Raw genomic sequence first — 13,236 nt, 5'->3', positions numbered from 1 at the left:
GAATTCCCCTGTTGCTGAAATGTGCTATACAAATAAAGCTGCCTTGCCTTGCCTTCTGGGAAGGCTGCTCTTGTATCCTCACCTATAGCTCCTCAATGATCCCTCCTCAATGCTTGCTCCAAGGTCCTCGGGCAGAAATAAAAGCTTTGAGACGGCCTTCATCGAGGGGGAACAGAACAACTTCCGGTTCAGCGGCGGACCAAGGAGTGAATAATGGTTATGAGATGCAGCCATCCTTTCCTCTGAATTTCACATGAATTTGTCAGCAGATGGGCAGAGTTAGCAACGGCTTTCAGCTGAAGGGCTTCCAGGAAGGCTGCTTCGTGTATCCTGGCTAATAGCTCCTTAATCCTTGATCCTCGGCAGGCATAATAGCTTTGAGATGACCTTCAGGAAGGAGGGCCAGAACAACTTCCAGTTCAAGCAAGGAGCGAGGAGCAATCAATAAGGGAAGTGAGAATTAGCTTTTGTGTTCCCAGTCCTCGTCTTGTTACCACAGTCATGATCCTTGGTTTTGTTTAGTTTCCTGTTTTATTTTGTAAAGCCATTTCTTATGTGTCATAAGTTGTTTGACTTTCCGCCTTGTGTTTTTTTTCCCACCTTTGTGATTGCCTACCCCGCCCTGATGTGTTTCACCTGCTCATTAGCCCTCCTTGACACCTGTCTCTTGTTACAACCCTCATTATATAATGTTGCATTTAGTGTGTATATGCCCTTTGGCTTTAGTGTCAGATTATTGTTGCCCCTTGTGCACATGTCTTACCTATTACTAGTGATTAATTTCCCCTGTTTTTCAATGTTACACCTTTTCTTTCAGATTTGCCTCAATTCTCTGCCTGTTCTTAGACTTTAAGCTGTAAATTTGTTTTCCTTAATTAAATCATTGAACTCACCTGCTTCCTGCTCATCTGTGTTTTGCACAAGGATCCATATACAACTTTTAAAAACATATGTGGTAGAATTTCTTACTAACTTTGTACTCCTCTAATTTGTCTAACGGCTTTACTTTTCCGATGAATTTTTCATTCCATTCTTGTCTAGTGAAAACCATGTATCTCCAGAAGCATGTTCTCATGAACCATGCGTTTTAAAAAGCTACGAAAAGGCAAGCATATATGGAAGCAAATAAGGGACCTACATCTCTAGTCATGTTTTGAAAGACGCAGCCTGTAGCATACTAATGTAAATAAAAATGTAGTTTAGGCCCTACCTGAACAATGATCAGTGATTACCAAATGTCTTTCATATTTGCTTGATTAATTGAATGCAGGTTAACAGTTGCTGCTTGTACAATAGTAACGTTTGTTTTCAAGTAACTCACCTCTGTTATCTCCTTTCCAGAGAGTTTAGGCTAAGAGTCCTTCCCCAGCAAGCTCCGTTTTTAAAGGTTCCGGGAGATACAATGTTTCAAGTAAGGGTTGTTTGAGTACTTTAACTGTACTTGGATGAATTGTTCAAACTAACGATGTTTGAGTGCATTAGGTAACATACTACAAGTAAATTGTGAGAACAGTAGGGAGGTAGAAATGCATTTGTTGTGGTGGTTTTTTGTGTAATTGTTTAGAAGTACATTTCAGAGTTATCTTGTACTGTGGTAGGGTTGATGATGGCAGTGGCAGGCTTTGAAAGGCTACCAGTTTCCATTAAGTGCTGCTGCTGTCAGAACCACATGCTGCCGGTGGTGGTCAGTTTTTGTTGCAATCATTGCTTGCATTTTTTGTTCATTGTTGGTGAAATAAACACCCGCTTATCTGCACTGTATCTGTCTTGAGTCTCCTTATTTAAATATCCAACCGCTATTTAGCCATTCTAACATTTAGCTTGAAAATTTATAGTCACAAAAACATGATCTTATAGAAGATGATGCATTGCTGTAGATTAAACTAACTAAACAGTGTATATAAAGAAGTTAAAATGGGCACAACCTTACACATCTACGGCAGTAAAATACAACATACTGTACATTCAATGCAGTAATATTAATGCACCAACATCAAATGTAATGGTAACACTTAAAGGAAGCATTTTACTGCAAAATGCTTTTACCTTCAATACTTAGAACATTTTAATGAATACTTTCACTGCAGGATTTATACTTTTAGTGGAGTATTTCAACAGTGTTGTATTAGTAATTTTATTGCTGTAAAATCTGAACGCTTCTTCCATGGCTCCATTGTGTTAGTAGTCCTTACAAACTACTTTATAAATACTACAAACTGCTTTATTGGCCAATCAGAAGCGAGACTTGAACTAAGTCAGGAAATAAAAAACTGCTTCTATAAATAGGTTAATTCACACCTCTGAGCTCTCCCTCCATCCTCCTCCTGTCTCTCTCCATCACTCCTTCACACTTCTCTCACTCCCAGTGTGTCCCTAAAGACCAGTTAGATTCCAGTACCATGAGCTCACTGGGAGAGAGATGGGCAAGAGAGCATCAGACAGAACAGAGAGGAAAACATGAATGTTTACTGACAAATTTACAGGCTGACGGGAGTTTCACATGTAAAACATTTTTTTGAGTGGGCAGGGACACACACACACCCACACCCACACCCACACACTAATATAAACAGCATTCTGTCATAACACACCCTGTGAGGCTGGCGGACGCTCAGTTGAAGCTCTGAAGGTTTGTTTCTTTTTGTCAGTAAATCTAAAATATTTCATGTCAAATGTCATTATCTTTTAGTCTTTTGAGGTTACTTATTTATATATTCATTCATTCAAAGACATTTATTTAATTTGTTGTTGTGTAGTTACTGGTCAATAACTTTGTCCATAACAGCTTTAAGTAGGATACTTATTAGAATTAGAAACCTTTCACAGTCTAGCATCTGGTACAGTTCAATCTGCAGCTGTGCGGCAGTATTATGTTTGGATGGTATAATGGCACATTAGTGGGATTTAGGTTTGTTGGAGAGTTTTGTATGACCATCATTTCTGATAATTACCTGTAAAATAATGCAAAACTGTTACAGTAAAGGAAGGTAAGAATAGTAGCAACACTGTAATATTAGAATCTCAAATTTACTTACCTACTATAGAGCAGTACATTTCTGAGCTACTCTGTGATTTTTTTTTAATTAGCTTGCTAATAATCAAAAGTAACAATATTAAATGTACACAGTAAAAGGACTTAATATTGACTTTACATTGAATACTTTTTGTTTAATATACTTTAAGAATGAATTAATGCTACAACTTGTCCACAATTTTGAATGTCGTAATTTTACTTGTGTGGTATGTCGAATTTACTATGCGAGTCAGAACATAGTGTATGAAGTGTACTGCTTGCTAGTGTACTAATGGAAGTACAGGGTTTGAGACACACTTTTACTTTAGCAGTGGATCTGAGTACTTCATCACCTCTCGTATTATTTGCAGTACTACAGTAGTATTACCATAATCTCAGTACAATAAAGCTTTGCAGTTAACTGCATGTTAAAGTGTATCCAAACACCAGCTGTAGGGTGTGGTCAGTGTCACTGTTTAAAGGTGCAACAGACTTTAACTCTGTGGGCAGTGGAACAAAGCCATTCAGCTCGGGGTAAAGTGATTTTTAAAAAGAAATGTAAGAAATTTTGGGGGGCAGTTTAGGCTTTTAATTCCACAGGACAGATGAAGACGTGAAAGGGGAGAGAGAAGGGGGAATGACATGCAGTAAAGGGCCGGGGGTCGTAGTCAAACCCGCAGCCGCTGCGTTGAGTAAACCTCTATTTGTGCGCCTGCTCAACCAACTGACCTAACCCGGCCAGGTGAAGTTACTCTTTATTTAGTCTCTCACTGCCAGCCCTATCTGCACAGCGCTATGGAGTAAGGTCTGGCTACACCAGATACATTTTAGGATAGGAGGGAAAAAAACGCTCTGGGTTGTTTGCATTTCTTTAATCCAATCACAATCGTCTTGGGCGGCGCTAAACTCCGGATGCATTGGCGGTAGTGGTGGGCGATACTGCAAAATTTGGTATTGATCCGATACCAAATGCATATAGGGTCCGCATTGCCGATACCAATACCAATACGATTAAAAAAACTTAAAAAAAGACTTTTGTGTAGGGGAGAGCATTTCATTATTTCTGTGGTGAATGAATGATCAATTTCTTTAGGCAATATTTTTATTAATTTATTGAAGTGCACAAAATTATTATTATTAGGCACTGTAGAATGAATACAGCGAGTCGTGCTCCTCTGCGCGTTGTGTCTAGGTCACGTGACGACACAACAACGAATCACAGCAGAGGAGCAGGAGGGGGAGGAGGAGCAATGTGGCCAAGATGTGAAAGCGGCGTTTGCTCGGAAGGTGGAAGACACAAGCAAAGTATAGTGAACGTAGAGGAGATATCTAATTAAATATCGCTTCAATTACAGTTGTATCTATCCAAGATCCAATACCAGCGTTGGCATCGATACTATCGATATTTAGATCGATCCGCCCACCCCTAATTGGCGGTGGCGCTGCAAAACAGGAAGGAACTGGTTTTGGTGGAACATTTTAAATATTGCATATTAATTGAGTATTTAATGAATTAAACTGTTAAAATACAGAAACGTGAGCTATATAAATCAGCTGGATACATGGTCAAACGTAATTTGCTCTTATCAGTGCATCCCCGTGTGTCTTTAGTCCACAGCAACCCCCACCAATCGGTCCCAAAACATCCCAGTTAGAAAAATGTCATAAACATATTCTTTGTACTGAACCACTACAAAACCAAGCAGGCCTGCTTTGTTGCACAATCCAAATTTTCTTCAAAGCTTGCAATTTTCAGCATGTAGCTAGCTAGCTCAGCTTTGTTGTTGTTTACCAAAGCAAACAGAGTTTGAGATGGGTAACACACAGAGCGGAAGGGGCAAAGCCTGACATTTGGCGCATGAGCCACGTGCCGGGTGTCAGGCCTTGTCCTGGAAATGTACTTCCAGACTGCTTTTTGATCAAAGCATCAGAACAATTAGTGTTATGTTGTTGCAGATGAACTTGGCTCTGGTCCACGACAGACTACACATTAAGACGTTCTGGGAGAAGAAGATTAATACTGAATGTCAACATGTTGAGAGCGAAGAGCAGAGAAAGAACAAGAGCGCACTGGAAAAGTAAGAAACAACTCAGTTACACACACAGTTATACAACCTATTGTAAACAACCTCCAACTGTAATAGTCTCAGTGTAGTAATAATAATTTGTGTGTGTGTATATCTATATACATATATATGGATACACATATATGTTATTGTTGTTACAGATGTGTTCATGTGTGATTAGCGACTAGACTAGTGTAAACGGGCAACACAATGCATTGTGATCCGATCAGTAACACTTCCCGAGGTGGTCTGGGATGCATCTGACCACATATCTTTTGTAGTTTAAACGGTACCGTGTCCTGATGCGGCACCAACAAGGACACAATAGGAGAATAGTTGGATTATGCTGGCACCTGAAGGCTAACCACCTGGTGCACACCTACAAGCTCATCTCCTAGGCTTTGATCCAGAAGGAGAACCTATTCTGGGCAAAGTGTCTCTTTCCTGAAGATCTATGGAGGTCCTTGAATGTGGCACCTGTGATCAAGCTGAATGTGGTTTGAGTTGTCTTGGACACGCGGCTGCCTGGCAAATAGACACATCTAAAAACAGACGCTCTCATTACAAACAGCCTCTCGTCTCTCAGCGAGCTGGAGGACATACCAGGACAAACACTCGACCCTGCAGATAGTCTGGTTGTTAAAGGTCTCAGTAATGATGATCAGTAACGAGCAGAAACCTGAACTTGCCTCGTAAACCCGTAGACTGACAGAAAATACACAACCTTCAATCGTTTTAAAATCTCATACGTTGTAACTATTGTTACACGGAACATCAGGCACATACAAAGTCAATGCAAAGACGTGAATAGACACAAAATTCACACCAGGCGACACATCATTCACTTGATTGCTAAATATTATCAGCATTTAGATTCTCCTGCTGTAGGTGCTTCTCATGTAGCTTAAATTTCTTCCACTTGCCTCCGTTCCGTCTCAGTCCCTCCACCGAGGAGGCACGGGGGAAACGCAAGGAACTCAACGGAGGAGAGAGGCAATGAGAAAATGTGTTTTAGAGTGATGAAGAAACTCCCTTTCCTCTGAAGCATCACATGAACTTGTCAGCTGTTTGGGCAAAGTTAGCAACTCCTTCAGCTGCACAACTTCTGGGAAGGCTGCTCCCATGTATCCTCGGCTATAGCTCCTCAATAATCCCTCCTCAATGCTCGCTCCTCGGTCTTCGGGGCAAAAATAAAAGCTTTGAGACGGGCTTCACCAAGGAGGGACAGAACAACTTCTGGTTCAGCTGAGAACCGAGGAGTTGATGACTTATTAAAACTGTTGATGAGATTCAGCCCCGCTGTCCGACATTGTTGCACATCAGTTTGTTTTCCGAAGTATGTGGGACTTCACAACCAGTACAAAGCAGAAATAATGGTTATGTTGACCATGGCTGATCAAGGAAAGAAATGTCAGAAAGAATTAATGTTACATTAAGCCCTTCTTCCTCTCTAGCCAAGTGCAGGTAATACAATGCCAAGATTTGCTTTGCATTTGGTGTTAACACATAAGTTTGTTCAATTTCCCTTTACAGCCAAAAACCGAAAATAGAAATACATAATGTAAAGGGCAGTGAAGTAAGCTAGTTTAGAGTTTATATTTGTATATAGTCTGGCTCAACAGATGTACATTGCTAGGATAAAGCCCCTTCCCTCTCGCTATTATTTTTTTCTTGGGGCTTATGTTACATTTACTTGCTCCTCAGATGGTCCCATTTCCCGAGTTGGGAAGTCATTTTTAAACTTTGGTGTTTTCATCAGCTTTATGTTTGAATATGGAAACAACGTGAACGCTGCATAGAAGATGTAGTTAAGATGAAGTGTGATTTTATTGCTCAGAGTTTAAACAATATCTGTTTTCTGTATTTATTTTCAGTTAGAAGTTTGGGGGATTTTGTCTGTCCTAAAACCACTAAATTATTGATTTACCTGACTTTTTAATGGTAATAAATAACTTTTCAAACTAATCTAGGTCACAACGTGGACAGCAACTAATGGTAACTGTTACCACCTAATACTATTTTGCAAATTAAATGTGAGCAAAAAATGTATATGTAATACATGAATTAACAGTTTCGTACCCAACATTTACTTTCGTCCACCGTGCTTCTTCTGTGTGATATGACGCCAACTCTGCATGTAGTGTAAAAACTTTATTCCGACTCAAGAGGGCTTTCCCTTGAATTTTCCCAGTCTGAACTAATTTGTTCTCCCAAAGTTTTGCTCTTTATTCTAATTCCGTGTCTACTTGAACTGTGCCTTGTTTTGTAATTAGCTCCTGTCATGTCTGCTTGAATTTTTTTTTCCTGTGTGTTTGTTGTGATTACCGGTGTTGCTAATTGTGTTCAGCCTTGTCTTAAGTTGTTATACTTGTGGGAGAATAGTTTGCTCCTGTTCCTGTATCCTACTTGTTGCTGTCTTGTGTGTCCAAACCAGCACACACATGATCCACCCATCTCTTGCACAGTTTATTAGCCATGCTATTTGCACCACCACAGGTTCTTCTTCTGTCATCCCATCATTGCATCATGATGGGATTGTCAGGCATATGTATTCACCCTCTTATTAAACCTTCACCTCATTGCATTACACCAGCTTTTAGCCCTATCCCTCCTAACTCTTCCTAACTCCAACCTTACATCACCTCAACCCTTTACACCTAATCCCCCTGCTATCCATTACACTGTACCCCTAATCCCCCACCTATCAATACCATGTATCTCCTAATCCCCCAGCTATCTATTACAATGTAACCCCCAACTCCAAAACTATCTGACACCCCCCACCGCTACTAACCCGGCTCAAGTCCCTGATAATTGTGTCTGTTATGTGTGACCTGGCCAGAGGCTGGGAAAAGTGGGTGGACGTTATAATCACAAAGCGATGAGTGATGGAGCCAGGCTGACACACTGAGCACAGATATATAGGGGCTGAAATTAGAAGATATTCTGTTATTCAGTAAATGTGTTGCTGCAAAGTTTCCATTTGACTCTTAAACTAGGACTAAAAATAAGTGTTTACTCCCTCTACTCTCAATGCAGCACAGTTTAAGTATGAGCTGCAACAATTAGTAGTTTCAATGATTAGTCCATCAGCAGAGAATTAATCAGCAACTGTTTTGCTAATCAATGGTTCCAGTTTCTCAAATGTGAGGCTCTTCTGCTTCTGTGAATATTTTGGAGTCATTTTATTACATCTCTTTTGGGCATACTGTCTGACATTTTATAGACAAAATAAATAATCTGCAGGAAATGTCCCACTGTGTCGTTGTCAAACTCTTACAGCGGAGGGTGGTCAGCTCACCTGGGCTCTTAGTGTGCAGTTACTGTAGATTTAAAAATAAAATAAAAAATTCTCCCAATTTCAGCCCTCATCCTAAAAAGCATGCTTTTCCAATAACGTCTCCAAAGTTAATCATTCGAGGGGGGAAAAGATTTTGCAATTTGGTGACATTTTTTTTTTATTGTTGAGGGGTTTTAAGTGTGGGCAGTCCAAAGCTGCCTGGAAAACCCCTATGGACACATGTTGTTCTTACCTTTAAACTGCTTTTAGAAAAAGAGTCAGTCTATAAAAGCTGGACCATGAGCTGTCTTTTGTTTACTTTTTTAAGTTTAGTTTAATAAATTCAAACTGAAGTCAATCAATGCTTTTACTTTTTTAGTAGACTCTGGTCTGACTCTATGGTCTGTCTGTTTTTGTGTCTGTCTTTGCTGATGTCAGGGAGCTTATCAGCAGCTATAAGGACAAATGGAATAATCCAGAAAACTTGACAGGAAGGTGACGAAGACACAGTGAGAACAGCTGACAGTGAGGGTTAGGTTACACAGCATGTCTGTAGTCTCTTTGTCTTTTGTCTACCCGTTTGCAATTTTTATCTCCTGCACGCATGCTTACACGCAGAGTGATGGTGTGTATTTGATTGATCGTGAAATAAAAGAGTGAAGGGAAACGCTGAAGTGACAGTGATAATACCCCAGCTGTCACCAAGATACCAGATTTGCATTGACTAATAAAGGGCCTGACACACCAAGCAGACGGTCAACAACTAGTGGTGACAAAGGCCAACTGTGGCGTCGCCTTTCGTTGCTGCACATTTCCTTTGTCTTGGCCAAAACATTTAAATAGAACAATTGTTTTAGATGTGATACTGAAACACCACAAAGACCAATGTGCTGCAAAGACCTACAACTCTGAGAACTGAAAACACTGCGAGGACAGAAACAATGCAAAGACTAAAACGTGGCAAGAAACAAATGCTGCATGATGACTGAAATGCTGCAAAAACCTAAAACACTGTACAGAAACACTGCGAGGACCAGTACACTGCAAAGACCTACGACTCTTGAGGACAGACAACCTAAAACACTGCGAAGATCCTTATTTTGACTCATCTTCTCTGCATCTCTGCCGGCTGTTAAATAAAAGGTATACAACATCTATGTTTGAAGCTGCTGAACACGAGTACAGAAAACCTTCCTCTGTGTGTTCCCAGGCTGAGGGCGGAGTGGCTGGTCCGCCTGGAAAACAGAACCAAACACCTGAAGAACCTTGACAAGTACGCCAAGAAGGTCAAGGTGGAGAAGTCTCCCGACCAGGCAGAAGTTCAAACAAACGGGGATGAAGAAGAGAAACTGTGACTTCATAATATTAAGAGCAATAAAGTGACTTTTTTGGCAAATAAGAACTTTGATTTTTTTTTAAGTCTCTAGAATGTAGTCTTTGTTTGTGTTCTTTTCACAATAAGAGTCCTCTTGGTGAATGATACAGTGCTATAATGTGGTCAGTACATGCTGTCCATAGGTAAAATGGAAGTGTTTTTGGTCTTTTCCAGCAGTTTCTCTTTCAGTGTTTGTTTCTGGACTTCGTGCCAGACGTATCGAGGGTTTTCTACAGGTGGAGGCTGTCCCGTCCCCGTCCGCTCTACCTTTTCTCCGTCCTCATTGCGTTGGACGTGGTCGGGCACCAGCGCCACCAGCGTGTTGAAGCACACGCCGTCTGTCTTCCCGTGCTGACGCCCGTTGTGCTGCAGGCTGAAGATGCCCAGCGTGTTGACGTCTTGATCATAATATGCTGACGGCAAGGCTTCCTGCACCACCATGTTGGCTGCCCACGTCACCGCATGAGTCTTCACCGCCGCCGCCGTGGGAAGGTGGAGCACCGGGTCTGCAGGACAGAGAGGGCAATGTAGTATGGGACTGATTTGTCTGGAAGATGAGCAAAAAGCTTCTAATAAAACTTCAAAGTTTTGGTAGCAATAACTAACTAACTAACTGATTACAGAATACGTTTTGCAATATCTTACTTTAAAATATAATCATATTTTTAATTAAACTAAGTTCTAAACTATTAAATGTTGTCTAACAAGCCTGAGCCTACAGGCCTCAGACATGTGAGAGTTTATCTTAGTCATATTGAAGTTATTATAATTAGGATTCTAATTAATGTTTTAACAAATACTACAATAAAAGGTCCCTATAAGTTGTTTAGTATATTATCTGTTACTTCTCTGACAAAAGTAAAATGGGAACAACATAAACTTGGTAGAAATAATGTAAGTAGAAAGTAAAAAGATTTTGTGAAGATTAGGGGAAAAGTAGAGCCACGGACAGAAGGACCAACGGCTAACAATCTCAATGAGAAACATAACACGACAACAAATGTATTTTGTGTTTTTCTTTGGGCAATAAAGAGTTAGGTGGAAATAGAAACTTGTCCTGGAAAACACTTCAAAAATGTCTGTCATCAGCAGCTGAGGCAGTGAAAATTGACCTGAAGGTAATTGTTTTTTTTTAATTTTATGAGCAATCAGTTACCTTTGATAAGCAGGACCCAAATCTGTTCCTTAGCGTTGGTGAAGACCAGGACAAGTCTCTGCACAACGTGACGGCAGCTCATGTCTACAGGTAACGTAACAGGATGCCAGGGATCCCGACGGTATCTGAAAGCATCATAGCAGCCAGAGTCAGGGTCAGTATTTAAAATGTTAAAATGTGCGTCAGAGAATTAGTGAATCCCTCTTGTTCTCTCTCGTCTCCAGATGTTTCAGAGGGATATCAGTTTCATCAACATGTGTTCAGGACATCTTTAGTCTAGCAGAGTGTTTAATGACGTACTTGAGTCCACAGTCAATGAGACGGAGAATGTCTTGTCCTCTCAGAGGGAGAACAGACTGTCTGTCCCACCAGTAGGCCTGAAGAGACTCCTGATCTGCTGCTGACACACTTTTTAGTCTCCCACCTCAGAAACAGAGAGGTTTATTTCATTAAAATCATCATACATTTACAAAAGTACCATCTGTAGTTCCTCCCAGACTCCCAATGAAGGATGTAGCACATTCAGCTGTATTATTTATAATAAAACTCAATCTAATTTCAGGCAACACACTATCCCTGTTGTATGTATGTATGTATGTATGTATGTATGTATGTATGTATGTATGTATGTTTTTAGACACATAAAATTAACCTTAAAAGATCATCTCTACCCAAACTGAAAATCCAGAATCTAGGAATATGTTAATATTTCTTAAGTTTAACTGCTGGACGCAAGATATCTCCTGCCCCATAAATCCTGAAGGTAATTCCAGCTGTTAAACTGAGATTTAGGGTGAGCTCAGAGACAAACTCTGTAGAATCATGTACAGTGAATTTAACAACAACACAGTTTCAGGTTTTTCAATGGAGAGCGACAGACTCAGGATCAGTTTGGTTAATTACGTTCATGAGGGTCCTCATAAGAACAAATGTGTTTGTATGGGAAACCTCTGACCTGTAACTTTAGCAAGGAAGTTGAAACGGATCCATTGCGGTCCCTGCTCCTGGATCAGCAGCAAGGTGATTGGCTCACAGTCAAACCCCGCCTCCTCCTTCACCTGCAGACAAACAGAGCGGTAACTCAGGTAACTGGGACAAGATTTTGGGTGCGTGCGTGCGTGTGTGTGTCTAACCTCCCTCCTCAGCGCCTCCTCCAGGCTCTCCCCCACCTCCACCCTCCCTGCAGGCAGGTACCACTGCTTATAACAGTCCGGCTTTGCCTCCTGCACCATCAGTACCTCCTCCTGATGGACAACACACACACACACACACACATTTTTACAGACCCGACAATTAATTAAATAATTGGCTGATAATTTGATAATGAGGTAACCTTCTCATTGAAGATGACGGCGCAGACAATGTAGGAGACTGTCTTCCTCAGAGTCGCCGGTTTGCTCTGCTCCAGGCCCACGTCACAGACGGTGACCTCTGACCCCTGACCACTTAGCAGCCTCTCAACCTGCTCCTCCACCTGCTGCCACCCCTTCTCCATTACCTCCATGTCTGTAGGTACACAGAAAAATAAATACACTTCTCAGACAAAATGTACGTGAAACATCTCAAAATGTTTTAATACACCAAAGTAACAGAAAGCAAACAAAAGTGTTTTAATGGTGATTTATTGTAGGTTTTGATTACATACGGCTTTTGCAGGCTGGTTTTCATTTATTTGTTGAGGTTAATTATTTACAGTAGGATGTGTTGATGATGCACAATAACATGGACATATCTACTGAATCTAACTGAATCCAACCTTTATGAAGTATATGTTCCGTTTTTATTGACACTGTGTCACAGAGAAGAAAAGAAGAAGATTATTTTGAAGGTTGCAGTTACTATGGTGTGCTCTTTAAAATGTTCCTGTTAGGAGTGGTGGAAGTACATAATGAATTATTTTTACTAGAGCTATTAAAGAGACAAATATATGATATAAAAAGCAGTATAGAAAATCTTCTCTATTTCTAGAGCTTAATAAGCAAATATTAGTAGGCCTATTATATTATTGGTTAATGGTCAGTATTATTCAAGTTAACACTTGTTAATGTAATTTTACTAGACAGATTGCTAAAAGAAATTACATTTTTCAATTCTAAATGCATGTGATGAAACGCTTTTTTTTTTACAATAAATAACAGTGCTAACAGCTAAATGCTTAATCCGTGTATTATTGTTGTTGATAACTAGCCTGACATGCAGAGTAATTATTGCTTATACCTACACTAATCAGCTTTTGTCAGAGTGCTCTGACAGAAGCTAACGTTAGCTTTGTCGTTAGGAAAATCCGTTTTCCACTTTCAGCAAACTTCCCATCCACAGAAGATATTTGTAAAATCACTAAAGAAC

At 40.3% G+C, this 13,236-nt stretch overlaps 2 protein-coding genes across 3 annotated transcripts in view; one reads left to right on the top strand and one right to left on the bottom strand.

Moving 5' to 3' along the window:
• Window positions 1-2,359: 2,359 nt before the first annotated feature.
• On the top strand, window positions 2,360-9,761 carry LOC116689993 (protein FAM240B). Of its 2 annotated transcripts, none has more exons than XM_032516753.1 (3): window positions 2,360-2,629; window positions 4,970-5,091; window positions 9,570-9,761. In XM_032516753.1, the coding sequence occupies exons 2-3, from the start codon at window positions 4,970-4,972 to the stop codon at window positions 9,712-9,714; spliced, it is 267 nt and encodes an 88-aa protein (XP_032372644.1). In that variant the 5' UTR covers window positions 2,360-2,629; the 3' UTR covers window positions 9,715-9,761. The 2 variants fall into 2 exon arrangements, with proteins under 2 accessions (XP_032372644.1, XP_032372645.1); XM_032516754.1 differs by having other exon boundaries at window positions 2,372-2,647; window positions 9,570-9,758.
• The window catches only part of nudt18 (nudix (nucleoside diphosphate linked moiety X)-type motif 18), a 5,101-nt gene continuing 114 nt past the window's right edge, over window positions 8,250-13,236 (bottom strand). Inside the window, exons 2-7 of the mRNA XM_032516705.1 lie at window positions 12,224-12,396; window positions 12,024-12,134; window positions 11,846-11,948; window positions 11,191-11,314; window positions 10,891-11,015; window positions 8,250-10,240 (exon numbers count right to left, since the gene is read on the bottom strand). Coding sequence (XP_032372596.1) covers window positions 9,858-10,240; window positions 10,891-11,015; window positions 11,191-11,314; window positions 11,846-11,948; window positions 12,024-12,134; window positions 12,224-12,394 — 1,017 coding nt within the window. The 5' untranslated portion in view covers window positions 12,395-12,396 and the 3' untranslated portion in view covers window positions 8,250-9,857. The remainder of the gene's footprint in view (window positions 10,241-10,890; window positions 11,016-11,190; window positions 11,315-11,845; window positions 11,949-12,023; window positions 12,135-12,223; window positions 12,397-13,236) is intronic.

The sequence above is a fragment of the Etheostoma spectabile genome, chromosome 5, assembly GCF_008692095.1.
Source record: "Etheostoma spectabile isolate EspeVRDwgs_2016 chromosome 5, UIUC_Espe_1.0, whole genome shotgun sequence".
Taxonomy (NCBI): domain Eukaryota; kingdom Metazoa; phylum Chordata; class Actinopteri; order Perciformes; family Percidae; genus Etheostoma; species Etheostoma spectabile.
The sequence above is the reverse complement of the archived record's forward strand: the minus strand, read 5'-3'. Positions and strand labels throughout refer to the sequence as shown.

Coding starts and splice junctions, on each gene's coding strand:
- LOC116689993 (XM_032516753.1), top strand. CDS start 4,970: ATGAACTTGGCTCTGGTCCACGACAGACTACACATTAAGACGTTCTGG. Junction 5,092..9,569: donor AACAAGAGCGCACTGGAAAA/GTAAGAAACAAC, acceptor GTGTGTTCCCAG/GCTGAGGGCGGAGTGGCTGG.